The sequence below is a fragment of the Pimephales promelas genome, chromosome 3 (genome assembly GCF_988280905.1).
Source record: "Pimephales promelas chromosome 3, fPimPro1.hap1.1, whole genome shotgun sequence".
Classification (NCBI taxonomy): domain Eukaryota; kingdom Metazoa; phylum Chordata; class Actinopteri; order Cypriniformes; family Leuciscidae; genus Pimephales; species Pimephales promelas.
The window spans coordinates 9609801-9635371 of NC_142771.1; the positions used below are offsets into that span (position 1 = coordinate 9609801).

Here is a 25571-nt window from a genome sequence, read left to right on the forward strand (position 1 = left end):
TTTTATTTCTTTTAAATATGATTTTCTATTATGATGTTGGTTTATTTGTACTGTAGGGACGCCCTCGAAAATGAGATAGTTCATCTCAGGTAGCTATCCTTGGAAATAAAGAAATTATTTAATCCTTTTGAATTGCTCCACCCTCAAGACTTTTCCTAGCCTAGAAATCTAGACACATTCTAGTGGCAGCAAAAATCATTTCACTGCCAGTGTGGTCTAGCAACTCTCATTAGACGTTTTAGCTGTACAAACCCAACTCAGGACGGGCCAATCACATCTTGTATAGAGTCGGCGGGTGGGCTTAACATAATGATGACAGAGTTGCGACGGTCAGAGCAAGCTCGGACATATTCAGTTAGAGAGAATTTGAAAGACAACCGTTTATCCCGCCCCTCGGATTGAGCCCCCTGTAAATGATGAGTTCCCAAACCTAACATCTTGATGTAGGTCTGGCATGGCTAGACTTTTCCATTGCCTGAGGATAAAGTGCTAAACCAACTCGTTGCCGATACTTCATCATCGCTGCCGATACTTCATCATCGCTGCCGTCATCAGTGCAGATAAATACCCTATTTGGTGTCTCGTCATTTATAAATGTCAAATTATTTCTATTCGAAAATACATTTTATTATTATTATAAGACATCTCCTTTAGCCAATACATTTATTTATGTGCCATGTGCTTTAATTTTTTTGTGGAGAACTAAATGAGTCATTAGCACATGTTAGGTCATACACACACACAACCAAATGTCATTCAAAAAATTATGACTTTGTAAAATGAAATTACTTATGTTGACCCATTAACATTGATTTGATGGTTGCTTGCTATGTGAGATTTAAAAATGTCAAAAACATGACAAATTTAAATGCAACTTCGCTACTTGGAAAGAAGTGAAAACATCTCAATTAAAAAAAAAAAAAAAAAAACATGTTTAACATGGTTTCTTTCTTGGAACAAGTGAAAATCAACAATACACTTTTTCAGTGTAGCCCACAATATTCAAACAGTTTTATTTTCAGTCCGAACATAAGCAAAATATCATGTAATAACCATAGCTAAGCTAGCATTCTCATGTGTGTATGAAGTGTTAGTTACCTCCAATTGAATTGCTTCAATTTCACATACATTTTATTTTAGTAACGGCCCATATATTTCATATTCACAAGCATAACAGACTGAGGATATGCATATATATATATATAACTTAATTTTTACATTTAATGTAAAAATTAATACATTTAATTTTTATTTTCCCTAGATTAGCTCATCTAAGCACATGTTTGGCATTAAGAACCAAGACCATAAAAACAGACAAGAGTGAGTTTAAACATCATCTTGTAATGTGATTCCTGACTTTTGGTTAATGAACAAGATGAATTAAGGTTAAGCTAATGCTTTCTTTTCTATAGTAAAACTGTCTACATTGGCTCATAGTCTACTGCGTAACAGAATGCCTTCATTTAGAAGTAAAATTGCCATGGTTGTAGGTCATTTACATCTGCAACAGTCCTTGATAAACAGATGCTTGCAAGCAAAATACAGCAGTATTTTATTTTTTTATTTCCATCATGTTACAAGGATTTGTAATCAAAGGATGAATATTAACTCATGAACAAGACAGGCAACAAGAACTGATTGTATAAAATTGGTTTTATTTAAGTCATCAGTCCTAACGCCAGTACTGAATCAGATCATGGACAGGGGGACGTGTAGGTAGTCTCAAACGAATCACCTGAAGGGGAACAGAATGACTTGGATCATATTTACTGAGTTTAGCCAGAGAACTTAATGATTAGGAAGAAAGCATACTTGTCTGATAGTAGTCATACACATGTATGACCGCTGGCTTGAGATTGTGCACTTTAAGAACCTGATTCAGCTGCAGAGTGTAACTCATGGGGACGCCTTTGGGAACCTGCGAGAAAAAGGATGAACAGCAGAGATGCACACAGCTCTCGAGAAGATGGCAGCTAGTAATATACCCAAGTGTAAAGTCTCACCTCTTTCAGATACACTAGGACATGATCATCTTCTACATCAACTCGCTCAATTATCGGGTCAAATAGTTCAAGCTGAGGAGGAAGACCAATGTTTACAGACAATTACAACTGATGGAGCATCAAGCATCTTAGGACTTTCTAAATCTTAAACACATACGAACCAGTGATTTATCTGCCGTGAAGCCCGACAGGAGCTTAATATCAACCACAACCATGTTTGTGCTTGCTTTTACACCATCGTATCTAAATGAGGGTGGTGAGGAAAAAAAAAAAAAAAAGCGGTTTAGTCAACAGGATCAAGAACACAGCTTCCCTTTGTTAATCAAACATTAGCTGGTTTGAGGACACAAATTCAGAGCCGTTCTTACTTCACTGTAAAGTTTAACATGAGCTTGGCTCCAAGATGTTGGCAGTCTCCATTCACATTTGCTTTGACACTCAACGTTTTGGCAGCTTTAACGGGTGTTGGGATGTTGTAGAAACATGCAACCTACAGCATAAGTGCATAGCAAACAAAGCACAGTAAGATTTGGACATGCACAACAGAATCATAGGGTGAAGATACAGACCTGCACAGACACACAAGTGGATCCTGACACTTTAACACTATATTTGCCAGGAACGTTCTTCAGCCGCTTCTCTTGATACAGCAGCCTGTTGTCCCGATTCACTTTGAAGCTGTAAGAGTCTCCTCCTGAAGACTGTACGGTAACAGAGCTGGAGCCGTCCAAGCTGAACACTTGAGCAGCGTACACAGACAGGGCATGAAGAGCCACCACTGTGTCCTAAAAACAAGCACCAGATTAAAAAACTCCTCAAATTATTGCGCTCCATTTAGTATTCATAGGCACCTGGGTGGAGGAGAAGCCTCCATAGGGATTCTGCTGGGTCACGAGCCAGTTGACAATGCGGTTAGCAGAGCCCAGATCAGCCGTTGTGAGAGGCTGAACAGCGAGAACCGCTAGCAGGACATAAGAGCTGATCTCCACCGCCAGAGTATCTCCAGATGTCGTCTGAGACCAATGGAGCTTAGTGCCTTAGATAAAGATGGAGAGGGGAGTTAAAGCCAATGACCCTTATGAACAACAAGAGGCTGGTATATCTCACCATTAGAAATGGCAAGGTTGTCCAAGGAAGTTAGAAGCTGTGATCGAGTGGTGGTCTCTCCAGCCAGACTGAAGGTGTAGGCGAGCAGAGCCGTTACATAAGTGTTTACCAGGTTCCCAACGACAGGCCTCAAGCATGACAGACCGTTGGTAATTACAGGATCCTGAAATACCCAATCAAACATTAAACAGCCTGAACAGGAAGGTCATCTGGATGCTTAAGGAACTCAGAACTACAGCAGATGTTTTTACCATGGTGGGGACACCTAGTTCAAGCAGTGATGCAACAATGTAGGCAGTCATGGTCACACCATCACCAACTCCACCCTAAAACCATACAAACACAAATCATTAAGAAAGGTCACGCCCCATGTCAATTGGCTATTAGTATAGTTTCACAAACATGTGGTGCACCTTCATTTCACTATGGTACAGAGTTCCCTGCTGAATGAAACAACCGTCTGAACCCTGTTTGCTGATCAACCAATCCTTTGCACTCTGCAGGACATGTGGATCAATGAAGATAAACTGCCTCGCTAGACCAAAAGACCTCATGACAAAGGCGGTCAACCTGGCCAAGGAAAAGAGGTCACAAACTGAACTTAGAAAAAAAATTGGTGCCACGGATTATACACAAAAGAACAGTGTGAAACTCACCATGTATTTGATTGATCATTACCAAAGGTGCTGTATGAACCATCGTTGTGTCTGTAGTTCAGTTGTCTTTGGTACCCTAGTAAGTCAAAATCCACATGTAAATTGGTCAGGAAGTTAAACTGTCTGGCACTCCAAAGGGAAGAGAAGAACTAAACTTTCTTGGAATTTAGTCTCCCACATATAAAGTAGATTTTCCATACCACTTTTAAGGAAGCCTGTGGCAGTCTCTCGGATGGCTGCGGTTAGTTGTCCCGTTACTTCAAGGTACAGTAGGATGTAAATGTTGGGAGCAAGAACGATCATGTTCTGTTCTCCACAGCCATACGGCATCTGTAATAACCGATCCAGATTCTTCAGTGCACGACCCATTATGTCCCCTACAAGAGGTCAAACATAAAACCCACATCAGAAAAACATAGTGCTAATATTACCCAGCAGCTTCTACTGAATGACACATTTTACCAAGGACCGAAACTGAGCATCTGACAGATCCTTGAACAACGTTTTTTGGAAACGTCAGAGTAATGTCTTCAGAAAGAATGTTTCCTGCAGACCGAAAAGAATGGATCAGTATTGAGCTCTAGTCAACTCAACTTCATTATATAGAACTTTTAACACAGGTAGTTTCAAAGCAGATTTACAGTGATAGGAAATGAAAGTATTCTAGAGCTGCTGTAAAGCCAAAACCATGTTAAAATTATGGTTCAGCATGATTCACTTCCATTGCAAAGATCATTAGTTAATAAATTAGGGGCCGCTTGGATGAAAGAGTTTGAACTGAAAACAGAACTTGATGCATTCTGGCCATTCATTTGCAGGACAGAGTTTTGCAGCTTTGAAGAGTGCAAACTTTGCACGATGAAAAATCTTGGAACCCATTTCAAAGTTCTAAAACGTGAATAAAAAAAAAAATAAAAAGTGCACGGTAAGAGTGTTTACATTTAGAGAGGAGTCTCATCATTACATTTGACCAATCTTATGAAATGAGTACATCAGGTCTTATAGAAAGTGTTCCCAGTTCTGGCTCACCTAATCTATGCAGCCGGCCTGACATTGAATTACAGAAGTTGACAAGGTGCCATGTGAATGCTAGGTTAAAGAAATGTGTTTTTAGTCTAGCTTTGAAGTGACAGAGCGTCTGCTTCCTGGACAATGGTAAGAAGTTCCAATGTTTAGGTGCCAAATATTAAAAAAGCTGCCACCAGCAGAAGATTTTAATGTTCTAGGCATTATCAACTGGAGAGAATTTGAGATCGCAATAGACGTGAAGGACTATAAATGTGTTAAGAGCTCGCTCAAGTACTGGGGAGTTAAACCGTTTAGTGCTTTTCAAGTAATCGGCAATTTTTTAAATTGACGTTTAAACTGTTTAATACAGTAGGAAGCCAATGCAGTATTGACAAAACCAGCTAAAAATGGTCTCATTTCCTGATTCAGTAAGAAATAAAACTACAGCTGGTCCATTTTGCGTGCAAGGAAATCACCCATATAGAGCATTACAATAATCTAGCCTTGAGGTCATGAATGCATATGCCCTCAATGAGAATTTCAGAACAGTTACTACATGCCGTAATTTGGAACTATTGAGATGGAAGAGCACGGTTTTAGAGACCCTAGAAGTGTAGCTTTTAAATAAGAGATTCAGATAGTAGTAGGAAATTATGAGTCATCCAGTTTTTTTTATATTATGCAGTCTGTTCAATTTGTGAATCTGTCAGTTTTATAAGCAACGAAGAAAAACACGGCTCGGTATCAGCAGATCAGTGAAAAATGCCATGCTTTCTAATGATAGCTCTCAAGCATGTACAGAGTGAACTCTAGGCTAATGTTTGGCTGTACAGAGAGAATGTGTTTGGGAATCATTGAGGGCAAACAAACCCTTTGGACACAGTAGAAAACTCTGGGTGTTTGTCCGTTCAACTCCTTCAGGCTATAAAAGCAATAAAACAAAACATCAGTAAAATATGAGCTCAATGATCAAACCCAAGAAGGCTGGTTAACACTTACCAGGACAAGTAGACTTCGAGTGACAACATCAATGCGTCCTCTCGTTGGTACAGTCACGATTTCAGTGCCACATCGAGTCTGTGATGGTTCAGCTGAAGCACTGACAGTCACATTGATGGCTCCTGCAGTGACAGACAGGAAGTAAGCAACACCTAATATACACTTAACTTAGAGAGAGGATGAAAAACTGACCGAGAACAGAAGCTGATAGAGCCCATTTAAAGGTCTTTCTCCCATTGGCACAAAGACAGGATGAATACGGATCAGTATATGGTTTAAGAGTGAAGGCCGTGGATGAAGCTGGAGTTACTTTAACCTGCCAACAAAACAGCACATGAAGCAAAGATACAAACAAAGACCTTCATACAGATCCATTATAAGAAAAAACATGGCAGACCATGATGCACTTGGACAGATAGCTGAAGACCGTGGCCTTCAGCTCAAAAGACTCTCCACGGACAATGGAGTACGGCAGGGAGAGCTCCAGGAAGAAGGGCTGGAAGACCGTCAGCAGAGCAGGAGGAGCCAGACCAAAACCTTTAGAGGACAGGCAGAACGCCTCAGTCTCCCATGTAGTGATTGTGTCAGGAACAGTGAGAGGAACTCGTGTGGATCCAGTGTCTCTGAAGGACAGCAGATGAGAAATAAATGGAAACAAAGTAAAACCCATGGGCAAATAGCTTTAGAAGGAATACATGGTTCACCAACCCCACTTGAGCAAGCTGCCAGAGCCATGTTTCTGGAAAGTATGTCCTGATGGTCACTTCAATGGAGGAAGTGTCAATTCCACCACTTTCTGCTTTTAAAGTAGCCATTTCAGCCGGAGCCACTTCAGCTGCAGGCATTGCAGCCATTTCAGCCATTTCCAGGTCCACAGGAAGACCATGAAATCTCATCTCTGAAATATATAAGTGATATTACACCCACTCACTCAGAACTGTCATTGTCTGCAGAATAAACAGGGTTCATAACTTCCGCTCTTGTTCCATTTTACAAATTAACATTAAAATCCATCCAAAACCACAATTTGCTTTACTGAAAGAATGGCCTCTGCATAGACATACCTTCTGGGAATCTGGGATACTCCGGGCACGGAGGGGCTTGCACGTCAAGATTTGTTGCTACCTTAATTCCCAGGCTCTGTCAGAGTGACGGGTCAAAACAGAAGACAGATTTCATGTCAGTGACTACGCATTCAGTGACTACATGGTCATAAATGGTTTTCTACCTTGAAGGTTGTGTAAGCTTGATTCGTAGGAGAAATGTAGGGAGGATTTATCCAAAGACCCCGGCGATCTCTACGAAGAGCTAGAATGGGTTCAAAAGGTGGGCTGGGTCCAAAACCTAGACACTCTGGCTCTTCCAGAATGCTGTTTGGGTAACCTGATAACGATCGCACTGGGAGAAAGTCGAACACCTGGGACCATGAAAAAGTGTTTTTGGCACATGATTCTGGAAAATTGTTCAAAAACCATTGTTTGACATGTCATGATCAACATTTATAATTAGGCATTAAATGCACACAAATTGTATCAGTCACATAATAGCATAGGTTTGTCCAATTACTCAAACTCTAAAATTTAACATGACTGTCAAGACCAACAAGAAATTTAAATCAACTGCTCATGGATACCATTTTTGCACTCAGACGTCTTCCTGGCTCCATGATCCGGATGCTCTGATCTACAGCACTGATGCCACACAGAGATCCTGCTTCAGCAGAGACCGTCAGAACATTTTTCTCTGCAGGAACAGCCGTAGCAGGAGAGAACTTTAGGGACACCTGGAACAAAGATCAACACGCTGTAGGACACGTCACGATTCCCCACTTGAAGCCAAAAGATGCTAGTGCACATCATACCTGGTTTGGGAGACACATTTCAGTGTCAAATGACGCACTGCCAACAACCACATTCTCACTGGGCAGAACGCAGTAAACCAGAATCTGCACTACTGGAGCCATATCGACACTGACAGACAGCTGGAACGACACTGAGCCGCTCATGACTGTATTAGAAGCCCTCGCTGTGACTGTCCGAAATCCATGGAGGACGATCACTCCTCTGGACAAGACCTGACAAAGTACAAACGGTTGCTTAAACAGGCCAGAGGAATTGAGAACAAAAGGAGAGGGCCACTCACCATATAGATGATGTCAGTGCTGTAGCCACCAGCCTCTCCAACAAAAGAATACTTCACGGTCACTGGAAACGTAGCACCACATTTGAGCGGCTGCTCGAGCGTCACTATAGTCAGTTCACTAGATGGGTTACTGAAAGAATCCGGTTGGAGAAGCTGAACAACCCTTGAATCTGTTGTGAAGTATGGTGATTTGTAACTATAAACAACTGCTGGAGTCACACTTGCCTGGGGAACAAACAGAATCGGTTTCTTGAGAAATGTAGACTTAATCTCACAAGACACAAATAGCAAATCATACCAGAAGATTGAGGGCAGCTTTAGGAAGATTGGCAGTGTTGAGAGAGAATGTGGCCAGTCCTTTCTGGTTTGTGGTCAGATCCATCAGCTGTTTATTGGGCCAGCTGTTCCTATCCAGGAGATAAACCACTTTGTTTGCAATTGGAGTACCATCGAAACGAGACACTGAGATCTGTTGGGAATGACCAAGGTTAGGAAAGGGAACCAATGTGAAGGCTTCTGCAACAAGTTAACTTTTACTTGCCTTTCCATTAATCACTGATCCAGGTTCAAAATGGTCAGGGATGTCCACAAACTCAACCTTGCCGACTTCAAAAGTAATGGACACTGTAGCAGATTTTGACATCACTATATCTGGGGAAAGAGAAACACCAAATTAACAAATCAACTTTCTCCATACGTGTGCTGTTGGTTAGGTCAGCCAATAGCTCACCTGTTCCCTCTTCAGTGATATTCACATTTACAAGAAAAGTGTCTTGCATTTTATTTTCAAATTTGGTGTTGAAAAACACTGATGTATCGACGGTAAGGGAGGCACAGCCTGTGGCATTCATCTGTTAAAAGAACAAAGAGTCGCATTAAAGTCAGGCACAAGCAAAAGAAAAACCATCCAATGTAAGGCAGGAGTCACACACCTCTGCGGTTTGATTCAGACACCAACGGGTCAACTCAGGAGCCACGACGTATGGAAACGGCTCACGACATACTTCCACCAAGACTTGACCAGGTACAGGTTGGCCATATGTGTATCTGGGAAAGGTACAAGGAACAAGATCAAATGACCAACCACAAGACAAGAAATGTGGCAGCAAGAAAATAAAAGGATCACTCACTTGGCACAAGCCTCAACATTCAGTCCCTCATCTCCAACGCTGTACATCTGTGGTGTGTTTACGGTCACGTCAAACTTTGGTAAAACTAAATCAGAAAAAATGCTTTAGATAAGACCTCAGTCCTGTCATTGAAATACTGCACTTCATATATATAATGACTTACCATATTTTTTCACCTCAAAAACATGGGAGATTGTTCTTTCACCAATAAGAGCCTTTAGCGTGTACTTCCCTGTCTGAGCCTCTGGGTTCAACTCGTGTGAAAGCTGCAATATCCACTCTGTTGAGGAAATGTTTGTCCACTGACTAATCCGGTTCTTCTGATTGTCCTTTTTTTAAAAAAAAATGAACAGCTCAGGAAAAGGTGCAAAAAAGCAAAAGTACAAAGATCTGCATCAGCTCCATTCAAAGACTTGCACAGGAGCCAACAATTCTCACCTCCACCACCACATCGTACTGTAAAACAAAGACAGGAATATTAGGCACTTAAGCAAACATTTATGCTGCAAAGTACAACACTCTGCAAATTTATTGCCGATTTTTGCAATGTTCATGGCCAGGCCTCACCATCTGATCAACGGGCACAAATTTGGCATCCATAGAAACAACTCTGAAATTAACTGCAAAAAACAAACAAACTCATTTATTGCATAATGCATCTGAACACGATCAGAACTTGTAATGAACATTCTACACTTAATATTAAACAAAGGACCGTTCACAGCTCACCCGTTTGTCCTGGGTTGTAGATGGGTTTGTCTGTTTGGATGAAGGTCAAAGGTAAGTAACGTCTGAACATGACTTTCCTTTCTGCAGTCGCTCTAAAGACCTTCCCTTGAACTTCTACCTTCACCGTCTGAACAGACTCTGCATCTACTTGAGGAGCCTGTAGAAAAGCTCAGTCATCCAACAAACCAGTCAAAATAAAAAATAAAAAATACATTGCAACTTGCATCTAATGACAGACCTGGAAACTAAAGCAGCGGTGAAATGGCTTTGAAGAAACCTGCCGCACAAGTTGAGTCATCCCGCTTTCATCATCAAGCAGGGAAACGGTCATTGTGAGACTCTCTTGGGGTTTCAGAAGACTTGCACACAATTTGGCGTCAGATCCAGATTCAATCACTGCAGGGAACGTCACCATGAATAACCTGTGTATGCAAGTTTAGGTTCAGAGATTAAGAAGCATCAGGGAATGACAAACCTTAACCTGCTGAAAAGAAAAGAACAACCTGTAAACCACAGAATTGGTAACACTGGGCTTCCATGGTCAAAAATAAGAACAGAAGACAGCCATTTTGTTCACAAATACAAACAATGAGGACGAAGAAACTTACACTGGAAAATTAATAAACTGGCAAATAAAACTGACTCAACTAAAACGTGGTAATGAACAAGAAGCTGATCACTGCAAAGAAAAATGGGTGGAGTTACATCTCCTAGATGGGCAAGAGTACAACGTGATAACTTATCCAACAGTTTTATCTTTGAGGAGTTATTTAGCCATCTAAAAAAAAACCTGCATAAGCATAAACACTAGGGCACTTCTGTTCGCTTCAAAGCCCATGGTACTTACGGCCTTTTCTGTCCATCAACAGCAAAGAGGAAAAGGGCTAAAATGAGCCCTCTCCAAACACAAATCTCCCTCACAGCCATGAAGAGCAATCATCCAAGACTAGACAGAAATGAAGAGTCTCTTTCACAAACCCTGCACCACTTCCGTTAAGATCCACACTGTTCTACAGCTTACCTCTAAATCAGCTGCACTGATGCCAGTGCTATTTAAACACTCTTAGTAATTCAGAACAGGTATCTGGACATTATTAGGGCGGAGCCCCGGTAATTAATCACAGGGATGCCAACTCTGAAACACAAGCTTACTCTGTCCAATAAAATCTCATGCCAAATACGAAACTAAATCCCAAAGATATGTGAGGTGGATTGTATAACGGATTGCCTACCGAAGGAGACAGACAGTCGTGTACTTTTACATGAGAGGAAGGTAGCCAGCCTACGGTGTCCTGAAATAATCAGTGTCTGAGATTTTCGGTGACCAGAGGGCTGTTTCACAAAACCAAGATAGTGGATTAAGCCGGGATTTTCCAGATATCCTGGCTGAATTAAGCTGGGACTCGGTTTCACAAAAGCAGTAGCACATAAGTTACCATGGCGTTTTATTCTGTGCAGCTAGCCTGCTCCAGACCAGGCTAACAGCCAGGCTTAGTCAATCCTCGTGCCTTATCTGTTCAGTCAGTGGTCACGCCGATCAGAATCCAATGTGTTTTGTCAGTTATTCCGTTTTGTCATCTATAAGTTCAGCACAATTTTATCAGTCTGCATTAAAATACCTCAGATACATATTGGCATTCAGTCAAGTATAGCCTACTATTATTATTGTAACATTATGATGGTAGCCTACCATTATTAACTATAATAATAATTATCCATATAGGCATTGTTACTATTCAATTGTGTTTTTGAAGACAGATAGGTCTTTAATAGGCTAAATGTGATGAGGGAATTAGAGAAATGGCTGATAAAGAAGCAAAAGTTTTGTCAATCAAGTCAGGCAATATAAGTAGCTCTAAACACATGTTTCGTCCTTTACAATGGCATGCCCATTTTTGGATGACATCTGATGAAGCACTTATATTGAGAAGGCCTTTCAGACATGAAAGAGTGTTTCGGGACAGGTCTGACACATTGGCTTTTCCCGACAATTACCTGCAAGAGCGTTAGGGTAGAAGTGGAGGAAAATGCCCCCCTTAAGGAAAATGTGACATTACTGTAAAACAAAACATAAATGTGACTAGAATTGCCATCCCAGTTTTGAGTGTCTTTGGCAGGAGTTTTTACCAAATATTAAAATTGCTCAACCTTCATAATTAATTTGTTTTTTGACTGAAAATATTTTTGTACAAAGGGGGCGTTTTGACCCAGCGGTGGGGTAAAACACCCCCCAAGGTGGGGTAAAATGCCCCCTTTCTTACCAACCAGTTTCCTTCATAGATCAACAGCAAAATGAACATAGTTTTTAATCTCTAAAAGTAAAAGACAAGTAATGCAACAACATAATATATATACCTATTAATATTTATTTCAGGATAAATGGAAATAAATTTATCCAGGCTCCTCCTGAGCCTGGTTTGGCCTTTGTGAAACTGATAAAGCCAGGATGCACTGATCACACTAGGTCAAGCCCAGCTTTATCTCTTATCCTGGATTTCTAAATTCTGCTTTTGAGGGCTGTTTCACAAAACCAAGATAGCGGATTAAGCCGGGATTTTCCAGATATCCTGGCTGAATTAAGCCGGGACTCGGTTTCACGAAAGCAGTAGCACATAAGTTACCATGGCGATTTATTCTGTGCAGCTAGCCTGCTCCAGACCAGGCTAACAGCCAGGCTTAGTCAATCCTGGTGCCTTATCTGTTCAGTCAGTGGTCACGCCGATCAGAATCCAATGTGTTTTGTCAGTTATTCCGTTTTGTCATCTATGTGTTCAGCGCAATTTTTTATCAGCCTGCATTAAAATTCCTCAGATACATATTGGCATTCAGTCCCCTACTATTATTATTGTAACATTTTGATGGTAGCCTACCATTATTAACTATAATAATTATTATCCATATGGGCATTGTTACTGTTCAATTGTGTTTTTGAAGACTGCTGTTGTTCTAAGTTTGACAGATAGGTCTTTAATAGGCTAAATGTGATGAGGGAATTAGAGAAATGGCTGATAAAGAAGCAAAAGTTTTGTCAATCAAGTCAGGCAATGTAAGTAGCTCTAAACACATGTTTCGTCCTTTACAATGGCATGCCTATTTTTGGATGACATCATAGATGATGAAGCACTTATATTGAGAAGACCTTTCAGACGTGAAAGAGTGTTTCGGGACAGGTCCGACCCATTGGCTTTTCCCGACAATTACCTGCAAGAGCGTTAGGGTAGAGTGGGGGAAAACACCCCCCTTAAGGAAAATGTGACATTACTGTAAAACAAAACATAAATGTGACTAGAATTGCCATCCCAGTTTTGAGTGTCTTTGGCAGGAGTTTTTACCAAATATTAAAATTGCTCAAGTTTCAAAATATTTTTGTACAAAGGGGGCGTTTTGCCACAGCGGTGGCGCCCCCTTTCTTACCAACCAGTTTCTTCATAGATCAACAGCAAAATGAACAGTTTTTAATCTCTAAAAGTAAAAGGCAAGTAATGCAACAATATAATATATACCTATTAATATTTATTTCAGAAATGTACAAAATTTCTACATTTGAATTTTGATTTCTACACTAGGCCTATGGGTTGATAATTGATGTAGTATTTGTTCATCACTATCATCAAGAAAAACAGAAAACCCTGAATAAATATTAAACATAAATTAGTATATTAATAGTGAAATATATTCCATAAATTCATTAAAAGACACTGTGTTTTATCATTGGGTCACGTCACCTTTGGATCATTGCAAATTAAAGTAATTTTTTCATGTTTTGTTAAAAATATTTTGATTTTACCGCCTAGTTATACTGCATTAAAGTGTAAAATAAAGACTTTGACAAACAGAAATATGTTACTGTAGTAATTATGATAAAGAGAAACTATGCCCCTTGGGGGGCATTTTCCCCCACTCTCCCCTACTGCTTTTCTGGGGATGGCATCTGCTACATGCAGACTATTGGGTCCCAAAATTTGATCAGACACTTACCAGTCTGCAAAATGTTTTTATCCTCTTTGGTCCAGTCATGTTTGTTCTGTATAAATATTGATAGGATATGTAACAAAAAAGAGTAACATAAATGAATCAGCTGTCAGATTCACACTTTACAACATTGATTTGACTTCAACTGTTCATTTTTAAGTTGTTCATTTGTTCAGGTTGTACAGTTGTTCATTTAAGCAAATGACAAGTAACTCCTTGAATGTATAAAAGATGTTGCTCATTTGGTGTGTGAAGTATGCAGTGTTGGGTAAGTTACTCTAAAAAAGTAATTAATTATTAGTTACTAATTACCTCTTCAACAGTGTAATTAGATTACTGTAGTAATTACTCTCTAAAAAGTATGTAGGCTAATTACTTTTAATTACTAATTACTTTCAAAATCTCATATCAATCTCAACCAGCTGAATCATACAAGGATAGACATGAATCTGTTTTAATTCTTTCAAATAAATACTATAAAATTGCATGAATTATTCTTAGACTGACCAAGGTGGAGAAGGTTACATTACTTTTTAGCATCAGACAATACATTTTGATGTTAAACCCACTATTGTTTTATGTCTGATCTCATGACATTTCACACTTTTTTCATACATATTTTACAATAATTCATACGAATTTGTACGAGTGTTGTCGTAATATTTACACACCTCATAAAATGCATACGAATCGCTGTGAGTTCGGATTGATCTATACACAGTATTTACCTCAATTACATCAGAAGTAACTGTAATTACTTATCCATGTAAGAGCAGAGCAAGTTTAAACATCATCTTTTAATGTTAGTTGTAATGAAGACAGTTATTAATTGTTATTGCCCTCGTTTATGATTTCTGTATTAAATGCAAGATTTGTCACCCAATTATTAGCTTCCACACAATCCACAACTTAAAGCTTGACTAACATTGTGGTAGTGGTCCAAAGTCTTAAATACTAGTGAAACATCACAATTTTCAGGTACAGAAATTAAAGTAAAAAGCATGTGTAGTCTGTATAAAAATAAATAAAATACAAAAACACACTAGTTAGTGATTCCTGACTTGTTTAACTAACAAGATGAATTAAGGTTAAGCTAATTAAAGTTAATGCCTTCTTTTTTATACTAAAACGGTCTACATTGGATCTTAGTCTACTGCCTAACAGAATGCCTTCATTTACAAGTAAAATTGCCATGGTTGTAGGTTATTTACATCTGCAACGGTCCTTGATAAATGGATGCTTGCAAGAAAAATACAGCAGTATTTAATTTTTTTATTGAACTATTTCCATCATGTTACAAGGATTTGTAATCAAAGGATGAATATTAACCCATGAACATGACAAAACAGGCAACAAGACTGATTGTATAAAATTGGATTTATTTAAGTCATAAGTCCTAACGCCAGTACTAAATCAGATCATGGACAGGGGGACTTGTAGGTGGTCTCAAACGAATCACCTGAAGGGGAACAGAATGACTTTGATCATATTTACTGAGTTTATCCAGAGAAATTAATGATTAGGAAGAAAGCATACTTGTCTGATAGTAGTCATACACATGTATGACCGCTGGCTTGAGATTGTTCACTTTAAGAACCTGATTCAGCTGCAGAGTGTAACTCATGGGGACGCCTTTGGGAACCTGCGAGAAAAAGGATGAACAGCAGAGATGCACACAGCTCTCGAGAAGATGGCAGCTAGTAATATACCCAAGTGTAAAGTCTCACCTCTTTCAGATACACTAGGACATGATCATCTTCAATATCAACTCGCTCAATTATCGGGTCAAATAGTTCAAGCTGAGGGGAAGAGACCATTGTTTGACAATTACAACTGATGGAGCATCAAGCATCTTAGGACTTTCTAAATCTTTAACACATACGAACCAGTGACTTATCTGCCGTGAACCCCGACAGGAGCTTAATATCAACCACAACCATGTTAGTGCTTGCTTTTACACCATCGTATCTAAATGAGGGTGGTGAGGGAAAAAAAAAAAGTGGTTTAGTCAACAGGATCAAGAACACAGCTTCCCTTTGTTAATCAAACATTAGCCGATTTCAGGACACAAATTCAGAGCCGTTCTTACTTCACTGTAAAGTTTAACATGAGATTGGCTCCAAGTTGTTGGCAGTCTCCATTCACATTTGCTTTGACACTCAACGTTTTGGCAGCTTTAACGGGTGTTGGGATGTTGTAGAAACACGCAACCTACAGCATAAGTGCATAGCAAACAAAGCACAGTAAGATTTGGACATGCACAACAGAATCATAGGGTGAAGATACAGACCTGCACAGACACACAAGTGGATCCAGACACTTTAACAGTATATTTGCCAGGAACGTTCTTCAGCCGCTTCTCCTGATACAGCAGCCTGTTGTCCCGATTCACTTTGAAGCTGTAAGAGTCTCCTCCTGAAGACTGTACGGTAACAGAGCTGGAGCCGTCCAAGCTGAACACTTGAGCAGCGTACACAGACAGGGCATGAAGAGCCACCACTGTGTCCTAAAAACAAGCACCAGATTAAAAATCTCCTCAAATTATTGCACTCATGTTTAGTCGTCATAGGCACCTGGGTGGAGGAGAAGCCTCCATAGGGATTCTGCTGGGTCACGAGCCAGTTGACAATGCGGTTAGCATAGCCCAGATCAGCCGTTGTGAGAGGCTGAACAGCGAGAACCGCTAGCAGCACGTAAGAGCTGATCTCCACCGCCAGAGTATCTCCAGATGTCGTCTGAGACCAATGGAGTTTAGTACCTTAGATAAAGATGGAGAGGGGAGTTAAAGCCAATGACCCTGATGAACAAGAGGCTGGTATATCTCACCATTAGAAATGGCAAGGTTGTCCAGGGAAGTTAGAAGCTGTGATCGAGTGGTGGTCTCTCCAGCCAGACTGAAGGTGTAGGCGAGGAGAGCCGTTACATAAGTGTTTACCAGGTTCCCAACGACAGGCCTCAAGCATGACAGACCGTTGGTAATTACAGGATCCTGAAATACCCAATCAAACATTAAACAGCCTGAACAGGAAGGTCAACTGGATGCTTAAGGAACTGAGAACTACAGCAGATGTTTTTACCATGGTGGGGACACCTAGTTCAAGCAGTGATGCAACAATGTAGGCAGTCATGGTCACACCATCACCAACTCCACCCTAAAACCATACAAAAACAAATCATTAAGTAGAGTCACGCACCATGTAAATTGGTTATTAGCATAGTTTCGCAAACATGTGGTGCACCTTCATTTCACTATGGTACAGAGTTCCCTGCTGAATGAAACAACCGTCTGAACCCTGTTTGCTGATCAACCAATCCTTTGCACTCTGCAGGACATGTGGATCAATGAAGATAAACTGCCTCGCTAGACCAAAAGACCTCATGACAAAGGCGGTCAACCTGGCCAAGGAAAAGAGGTCACAAACTGAACTTAGAAAAAAAAATTGGTGCCATGGATTATACACAAAAGAACAGTGTGAAACTCACCATGTATTTGATTCATCATTACCAAAGGTGCTGTATGAACCATCGTTGTGTCTGTAGTTCAGTTGTCTTTGGTACCCTAGTAAGTCAAAATCCACATGTAAATTGGTCAGGAAGTTAAACTGTCTGGCACTCCAAAGGGAAGAGAAGAACTAAACTTTCTTGGAATTTAGTCTCCCACATATAAAGTAGATTTTCCATACCACTTTTAAGGAAGCCTGTGGCAGTCTCTCGGATGGGTGCGGTGAGTTGTCCCGTTACTTCAAGGTACAGCAGGATGTAAATGTTGGGAGCAAGAACGATCATGTTCTGTTCTCCACAGCCATACGGCATCTGTAATAACTTATCTAGATTCTTCAGTGCACGACCCATTATGTCCCCTACAAGAGGTCAAACATAAAACCCACATCAGAAAAACATAGTGCTAATATTACCCAGCAGCTTCTACTGAACGACACATTTTACCAAGGACCGAAACTGAGCATCTGACAGATCCTTGAACAACGTTTTTTGGAAACGTCAGAGTAACGTCTTCAGAAAGAATGTTTCCTGCAGATCGAAAAGAATGGATCAGTATTGAGCTCTAGTCAACTCAACTTCATTATATAGAACTTTTAACACAGGTTGTTTCAAAGCAGATTTACAGTGATAGGAAATGAAAGTATTCTAGAGCTGCTGTAAAGCCAAAACCATGGTTCAGCATGATTCACTTCCATTGCAAAGATCATTAGTTAATAAATTAGGGGCCGCTTGGATGAAAGCGTTTGATGCACTTGAACTTGATGCATTCTGGCCATTCATTTGCAGGACAGAGTTTTGCAGCTCAAGAGTGCAAACTTTGCACAATGAAAAATGCACCTTGGTACCCATTTTAAATTCTAAAACGTGAATTAAAAAAAAAGTGCGCGGCATCATCTTATAGGTAAGAGTGTTTACATTTAGAGAGGAGTCTCTTCATTACAATTGACCAATCTTACGAAATGAGTACATCAGGTCTTATAGAAAGTGTTCCCAGTTCTGGCTCACCTAATCTATGCAGCAAGCCTGACATTGAATTACAGAAGTTGACAAGGTGCCATGTGAATGCTAGGTTAAAGAGATGTGTTTTTAGTGTAGCTTTTAGAAGAGCACGGTTTTAGAGATACTAGAAGTGTGGTTTTTAAATAAGAGATTAAGATAGTAGTAGGAAATTATGAGTCCAGTTTTTTTATATTATGTAGTCTGTTCATTTTGTGAATTGGTCAATTTTTTAAGGGAGCGAAGAAAAACACGGCTCGGTATCAGCATATCAGTGAAAAATGCCATGCTTTCTAATGATAGCTCTCAAGCATGTACAGAGCCAACTCTAGGCTAATGTTTGGCTGTACAGAGAGAACGTGTTTGGGAATCATTGAGTGCAAACAAACCCTTTGGACACAGTAGAAAACTCTGGGTGTTTGTCCGTTCAACTCCTTCAGGCTATAAAAGCAATAAAACAAAAAAGTAAAACATCAGTAAAATATGAGCTCCATGATCAAACCCCAGAAGGCTGGTTAACACTTACCAGGACAAGTAGACTTTGAGTGACAACATCAATGCGTCCTCTCGTTGGTACAGTCACGACTTCAGTGCCACATCGAGTCTGTGATGGTTCAGCTGAAGCATTGACAGTCACATTGACGGCTCCTGCAGTGACAGACAGGAAGTAAGCAACACCTAATATACACTTAACTTAGAGAGAGGATGCAAAACTGACCGAGAACAGAAGCTGAGAGAAACCATTTAAAGGTCTTTCTACCATTGGCACAAAGACAGGATGAATACGGATCAGTATATGGTTTAAGAGTGAAGGCCGTGGATGAAGCTGGAGTTACTTTAACCTGCCAACAAAACAGCACATGAAGCAAAGACCTTCATACAGACCCATTACAAGAAAAAAACATGGCAGACCATGATGCACTTGGACAGATAGCTGAAGACCGTGGCCTTCAGCTCAAAAGACTCTCCACGGACGATGGAGTACGGCAGGGAGAGCTCCAGGAAGAAGGGCTGGAAGACCGTCAGCAGAGCAGGAGGAGCCAGACCAAAACCTTTAGAGGACAGGCAGAACGCCTCAGTCTCCCATGTGGTGATTGTGTCAGGAACAGTGAGGGGAACTCGTGTGGATCCAGTGTCTCTGAAGGACAGCAGATGAGCAATAAAGGGAAACGAAGTAAAATCCATGGGCAAATAGCTTTAGAAGGAATACATGGTTCACCAACCCCACTTGAGCAAGCTGCCAGAGCCATGTTTCTGGAAAGTATGTCCTGATGGTCACTTCAAAGGAGGAAGTGTCAATCCCACCACTTTCTGGTTTTTAAAGGAGGCATTTCAGCCGGAGCCACTTCAGCTGAAGCAAATTCAGCCATTTCCATGACCACAGGAAGACCATGAAAATTCATCTCTGGAACATACAAATAACACCCACTCACTCAGAACAGTCATTGTCTGCAAAATAAACAGGGTTCATAACTGCCCCTCTTGTTCCACTTCTAAAAATTAAGATTTACATCCAAAACCACAATTTGCTTTTACTGAAAGAACGGCCTCTGCATAGACCTACCTTCAGGGAATCTGGGATACTCCGGGCACGGAGGGGGTTGCACATCGAGATTTGTTGCCATCTTCAGTCCCATATTCTGTCAGAGTGACGGGTCAAAACGGAAAACAGATTTCATGTCAGTGACTCAGCATTCAGTGACTATATGGTCATGAATGGTTTTCTACCTTGAAGGTTGTGTAGGCTTGATTTGTAGGAAAAATGTCAGGAAGATTCATACGAAGACCCCGGCGATCTCTATGAAGAGCTAGAATGGGTTCAAAAGGTGGTCTGGGTCCAAAACCTAGACACTCTGGCTCTTCCAGAATGCTGTTTGGGTAACCTGATAATGATCGCACTGGGAGAAAGTCAAATACCTGGGACCATGAAAAAAAAAAAAAAAAAAAAAGTTTGGCACATGAGTCTGGAAAATTTTTCAAATGCATTGTTTGACATTATGGTCATCATTTATAATTAGGCATTAAATGTACACAAATTGTATCAGTCACATAATAGCATAGGTTTGTCCAATAGGCTATATGCACGCATGGGTTCCGCATTTGACGCAAGGATGCTCTTCAGTTTCCGGTTGGGGAGATTAAAGCGGAGGAAGACAGGATTATGGCAGAGTCTTCAAAGTGTACGGTCCTCCCGTCTTTGTAATGAAACTTTCATACGTTTAGTTGTAATTTTTATACATAGTTATATTTATTTAATAAAATTTTAAAAAGAAGCAAAAACAAAACGAGGGGTGTCTGTTTTGTTTGTTTTTGTGACTAACGTTTTAGTATAACCATGGAGTATAAAAATCAACATAAATTCTCATTGTATTGGACTCTACGATCGGCGGAAGTTATTGGGTATCCTTAGACCTTCACTGGAAATACCACCATGCATAGAGGCCATTGCTCCAGCATTACTCAAACTCTAAAATTGAACATGAATGTCAAGACCAACAAGATTTTTAATCAACTGCACATGGATACCATTTTTGCACTCAGACGTCTTCCTGGCTCCATGATCCGGATGCTCTGATCTACAGCACTGATGCCACACAGAGATCCTGCTTGAGCAGAGACCGTCAAAACATTTTTCTCTGCGGGAACGGCCGTAGCAGGAGAGAACTGTAGAGACACCTGGAACAAAAGACCAACACGCTGTAGGACATTGCCATTCCCCACTTGAAGCCAAAAGACACTAGTGGACATCATACCTGGTTTGGGAAACACATTTCAGTGTCAAATGAGGCACTAGCAGCAACCACATTCTCACTGGGCAGAACGCAGAAGGCCAGAATCTGCACTTCTGGAGCCATATCGACACTGACAGACAGCTGGAACGACACTGAGCCGCTCATGACCGTATTAGAAGCCCTCGCTGTGACTGTACGAAATCCATGGAGGACGATCACTCCTCTGGACAAGACCTGACAAGGTACAAACAGTTGCATTAGTGCTTAAACAGGCCGGTGGAATTGAGAACAAAAGCAGATGTCCACTCACCATATAGATGATGTCAGTGCTGTAGCCACCAGCCTCTCCAACAAAAGAATACTCCACGGTCACTGGAAACGTAGCACCACATTTGAGCGGCTGCTCGAGCTTCACTATAGTCAGTTCACTAGATGGGTTACTGGAGGAATCAGGCTGGAGAAGCTGAACAACCCTTGAATCTGAAGTGAAGTATGGTGATTTGTAACTATAAACAACTGCTGGAGTCACACTTGCCTGGGGAACAAATAGAAGCGGGTTTTTTTGAGAAATGTAGACTTAATCTCTCAAGACACAAATGTCAAATCATACCAGAAGATTAAGAGCAGCTTCAGGAAGACTGGCAGTGTTGAGAGAGAACGTGGCCAGTCCTTTCTGGTTTGTGGTCAGATCCATCAGCTGTTTATTGGGCCAGCTGTTCCCATCCAGGAGATAAACAACTTTGTTTGCAATTGGAGTACCATCAAAACGAGACACGGAGATCTGTTGGGAATGATCAAGGTTAGGAAAGGGAACCAATGTGAAGGCTTCTGCAACAAGTTAACTTTTACTTGCCTTTCCATTAATGACTGATCCAGGTTCAAAATGTTCGGGGATGTCCACAAACGCAACCTTGCCGACTTCAAAAGTAATGGACACTGTAGCAGATTTTGACATCACTATATCTGGGGAAAGAGAAACAAACAACAAATCAACTTTCTCCATACATGTGCTGTTGGTTAGGTCAGCCAATAGTTCACCTGTTCCCTCTTCAGTGATGTTCACATTTACAAGAAAAGTATCTTGCATTTTATTTTCAAATTTGGTGTTGAAAAACATTGAGGTATCGACGGTAAGGGAGGCACAGCCAGTGGCATTCATCTGGTAGCAGAACAAAGAGTCGCATTAAAGTCAGGCACAAGCAGAAGAAAAACCATCCACTCTAAGACAGGGGTCACACACACCTCTGCGGTTTGATTCAGACACCAACGGGTCAACTCAGGAGCCACGACGAATGGAAACGGCTCACGACATACTTCCACCAAGACTTGACCAGGTACAGGTTGGCCATATGTGTATCTGGGAAAGGTCACAAGGAACAAGATCAAATGACCAACCACAAGACAAGAAATGTGGCAGCAAGAAAATAAAAGGATCACTCACTTGGCACAAGCCTCAACTTTCAGTCCCTCATCTCCAACGCTGCACATCTGTGGTGTGTTTACAGTCACGTCAAACTTTGGTAAAACTAAACCAGAAAAAAAAATGCTTTAGAGAAGACCCCAGTCTTGTCATTGAACTACTGCACATTTCATATATAATGACTTACCATATTTTTTCACCTCAAAAACATGGGATATTATTCTTTCACCAATGATAGCCTTTAGCATGTACTTCCCTATCTGAGCCTCTGGGTTTAACTCGTGAGAAAGCTGCAATATCCACTCCGTTGAGGAAATGTTTGTCCACTGACTAATCCGGTTCTTCTGATTGTCCTATTTTAAAAAAAAAATGAACAGCTCAGGAAAAAGTGCAAACAAGCAAAAAGTACAAAGATCTGCATCAGCTCCATTCAAAGACTTGCACAGGAGCCAACAATTCTCACCTCCACCACCACATCGTACTGTAAAACAAAGACAGGAATATTAGGCAATTAAGCAAACATTTATGCTGCAAAGTACAACACTCTGCAAATTTATTGCCGATTTTTGCAATGTTCATGGCCAGGCCTCACCATCTGATCAACGGGCACAAATTTGGCATCCATAGAAACAACTCTGAAATTAACTGCAAAAAACAAACAAACTCATTTATTGCATAATGCATCTGAACACGATCAGAACTTGTAATAAACATTCTACACTTAATATTAAACAAAGGACCATTCACAGCTCACCTGTTTGTCCTGGGTTGTAGATGGGTTTGTCTGTTTGAATGAAGGTCAAAGGTAAGTAACGTCTGAACATGACTTTCCTTTCTGCAGTTGCTCTAAAGACCTTCCCTTGAACTTCTACCTTCACCGTCTGAACAGACTCTGCATCTACTTGAGGAGCCTGTAGAAAAGCTCAGTCATCCAACAAACCAGTCAAAATAAAAAAATACTACATTGCAACTTGCATCTAATGACAGACCTGGAAACTAAAGCAGCGGTGAAATGGCTTTGAAGAAACCTGCCACACAAGTTGAGTCATCCCATGTTCATCATCAAGCAGGGAAACGGTCATTGTGAGACTCTCTTGGGGTTTCAGAAGACTTGCACACAATTTGGCGTCACATCCAGATTCAATCACTGCAGGGAACGTCACCATGAATAACCTGTGTATGCAAGTTTAGGTTCAGAGATTAAGAAGAATCAGGGAATGACAAACCTTAACCTGCTGAAAAGAAAAGAACAACCTGTAAACCACAGAATTGGTAAGACTGGGCTTCCATGGTCAAAAATAAGAACAGAAGATAGCCATTTTGTTCACAAATACAAACAATGAGGACGAAGAAACTTACACTGGAAAAGTTATAAACTGATAAATAAAACTGACTCAACTAAAATGTGGTAATGAACGAAAAGCTGATCACTGCAAAGAAAAATGGGTGGAGTTTACATTTGCTCATCCTCACTAGAGCTCCAACCAGGAACAAACATAATTTGGACCTAATGGCTGGAGAAATGATATCCAACCACACATTAAACCCAGCCACAACTCTATAACCCCACCCCCTTGGAGCTCCAGAGAGGAGCTTGTCATCATTTGACTCTGCAGTGAGTTTCACATGTAATGAACAGCAGTTTGGGGGTGGGGTGGGGGGAGGGGTACAACATGATAAATTAACTTATCCAACAGTTTTATCTTTGAGGAGTTATTAAGCCATCTAAAAAAAACCTGCATAAGCATAAACACTAGGGCACTTCTGTTCGCTTCAAAGCCCATGGTACTTACGGCCTTTTCTGTCCATCAACAGCAAAGAGGAAAAGGGCTAAAATGAGCCCTCTCCAAACACAAATCTCCCTCACAGCCATGAAGAGCAATCATTCAAGACTAGACAGAAATCAAGAGTCTCTTTCACAAACCCTGCACCACTTCTGTTAAGATCCACACTGTTCTACAGCTTACCTCTAAATCAGCTGTACTGATGCCAGTGCTATTTAAACTCTCTTAGTAATTCAGAACAGGTATCTGGACATTATTAGGGCGGAGCCCCGGTAATTAATCACAGGGATGCCAACTCTGAAACACAAGCTTACTCTGTCCAATAAAATCTTATGCCAAATACGAAACTAAATCCCAAAGATATGAGAGGTGGATTGTATAACGGATTGCCTACCGAAGGAGACAGACAGTCGTGTACTTTTACATGAGAGGAAGGTAGCCAGCCTACGGTGTCCTGAAATAATCAGTGTCTGAGATTTTCGGTGACCTGGAGTTTGGGAATGTTTCCTGATGATATGAAAAAAAAAAATAACACTTCACTTTATGATTTAATAAATAATATTCTATATTATGGAAAAAAGAGAGATATAGGCATATTTGCAACTGATTATTTGGGTTCTATATCACTTAAACCAAAGTCCTTTCAGGCAAGTCATGCCACTCGGCCGCCATGTTGGCAACGCCTCCGGGCAGCTATTTCGGACTTAACAAGACCAGGCTCCTATCTAAATGAATGGGCAGAGAGTCAGAACTGCACTTTCACTGGTCACAGAGACATAAAAACTGCATGTATAGAAACAGTAAAATAGAATAAAAATCGCTGAAAAAGTTTGATGACTTTGCACTAAAATAAGGTTTAAAACGCTATTTTCCCACAGGTTAAACTTTTACTGCGCATGCGCAAGGTTTCTCTCGCGCGCGCTGCACAGTTTGAAATGCGCGCTCTTGCTCGCTCGCTCTAGATTCCGGGAGATTTGACCTAATTTGCGGGCATAAGCGAGCCTCTATCAATCTGCGGGAGACACTCGGAACTTCTGGGAGACTTGGGATGTCTGATATTTACACAATACACACATACACTGCAAATCTAATCTGCCGCCTTTTCAAACAGTTACGTATTTAAATGTTTTCCGGCTTGACCATTAAAAGCAGACGACTGGCTGTCCAGTGGGAGGAGCGGGGCATTTGCATACAACCGCCATCTTTGGTGTTATGGGTTTTCCCTATACATTTGTATTAAGGATTGAGGAAGTGCCATGTCTCTATATAAATAGTCTCTGCTTATACTGTTTGGGTCTAGTCCACCATGAAATTTTGCAATCACAATGTGACATGATTGCAATTGCATTACTGGTTTGGTTCAGTTGGACCTTAGTAGACAACAGACATTCT

The 25571-nt window shown here is 40.7% G+C and overlaps 2 protein-coding genes across 3 annotated transcripts; both read right to left on the bottom strand.

Moving 5' to 3' along the window:
- Positions 1-1581: 1581 nt before the first annotated feature.
- On the bottom strand, positions 1582-10797 carry LOC120489100 (pregnancy zone protein-like). The gene is made up of 34 exons (XM_089128162.1): positions 10622-10797; positions 10013-10196; positions 9775-9931; positions 9613-9665; positions 9484-9501; positions 9209-9374; positions 9046-9130; positions 8848-8962; positions 8646-8766; positions 8457-8566; positions 8214-8384; positions 7916-8140; positions 7635-7847; positions 7407-7556; positions 7002-7190; positions 6838-6913; positions 6482-6671; positions 6171-6396; positions 5966-6089; positions 5774-5895; positions 5645-5696; positions 4229-4312; positions 3967-4143; positions 3767-3842; positions 3524-3680; positions 3362-3436; positions 3111-3273; positions 2855-3039; positions 2573-2788; positions 2372-2493; positions 2165-2246; positions 2004-2075; positions 1813-1918; positions 1582-1735 (listed from the first exon to the last, which is right to left on the bottom strand). Exons 1-34 carry the CDS (start codon positions 10699-10701, stop codon positions 1695-1697), a joined length of 4383 nt encoding a protein of 1460 aa, XP_088984288.1. The 5' UTR covers positions 10702-10797; the 3' UTR covers positions 1582-1694.
- Positions 10798-15105: 4308 nt separating this feature from the next.
- Positions 15106-24377, bottom strand: LOC120489101 (alpha-2-macroglobulin-like). Of its 2 annotated transcripts, XM_089128172.1 has the most exons (23): positions 24189-24377; positions 23385-23568; positions 23150-23306; positions 22988-23040; positions 22859-22876; positions 22583-22748; positions 22417-22501; positions 22218-22332; positions 22014-22134; positions 21829-21938; positions 21586-21756; positions 21286-21510; positions 20997-21209; positions 20770-20919; positions 19972-20160; positions 19808-19883; positions 19467-19648; positions 19156-19381; positions 18962-19085; positions 18770-18891; positions 18633-18684; positions 17692-17775; positions 17519-17606 (listed from the first exon to the last, which is right to left on the bottom strand). In XM_089128172.1, the coding sequence occupies exons 1-17, from the start codon at positions 24266-24268 to the stop codon at positions 19539-19541; spliced, it is 2223 nt and encodes a 740-aa protein (XP_088984298.1). In that variant the 5' UTR covers positions 24269-24377; the 3' UTR covers positions 17519-17606; positions 17692-17775; positions 18633-18684; positions 18770-18891; positions 18962-19085; positions 19156-19381; positions 19467-19538. The 2 variants fall into 2 exon arrangements, with proteins under 2 accessions (XP_088984299.1, XP_088984298.1); XM_089128173.1 differs by lacking the exons at positions 20770-20919; positions 20997-21209; positions 21286-21510; ... (9 more) ...; positions 23385-23568; positions 24189-24377 and adding exons at positions 15106-15205; positions 15283-15388; positions 15474-15545; ... (6 more) ...; positions 16986-17142; positions 17230-17305 and having other exon boundaries at positions 17430-17606; positions 19972-20014.
- Positions 24378-25571: the final 1194 nt, after the last annotated feature.

Bases quoted from the DNA above. Each gene is read 5' to 3' on its own strand.
- LOC120489100 (XM_089128162.1), bottom strand. From the start codon at position 10,701: ATGGCTGTGAGGGAGATTTGTGTTTGGAGAGGGCTCATTTTAGCCCTT. The intron at 10,197-10,621 runs GTAAGTACCATG...TTGCATACACAG, and splicing joins GTTGATGGACAGAAAAGGCC to GTTATTCATGGTGACGTTCC. The intron at 1,919-2,003 runs GTGAGACTTTAC...TTTTTCTCGCAG, and splicing joins TCCTAGTGTATCTGAAAGAG to GTTCCCAAAGGCGTCCCCAT.
- LOC120489101 (XM_089128172.1), bottom strand. From the start codon at position 24,268: ATGGCTGTGAGGGAGATTTGTGTTTGGAGAGGGCTCATTTTAGCCCTT. The intron at 23,307-23,384 runs GTCTGTCATTAG...GCTTTTCTACAG, and splicing joins ACCGCTGCTTTAGTTTCCAG to GCTCCTCAAGTAGATGCAGA. The intron at 21,511-21,585 runs GTATGATTTGAC...TTTGTTCCCCAG, and splicing joins AAGCTGCTCTTAATCTTCTG to GCAAGTGTGACTCCAGCAGT.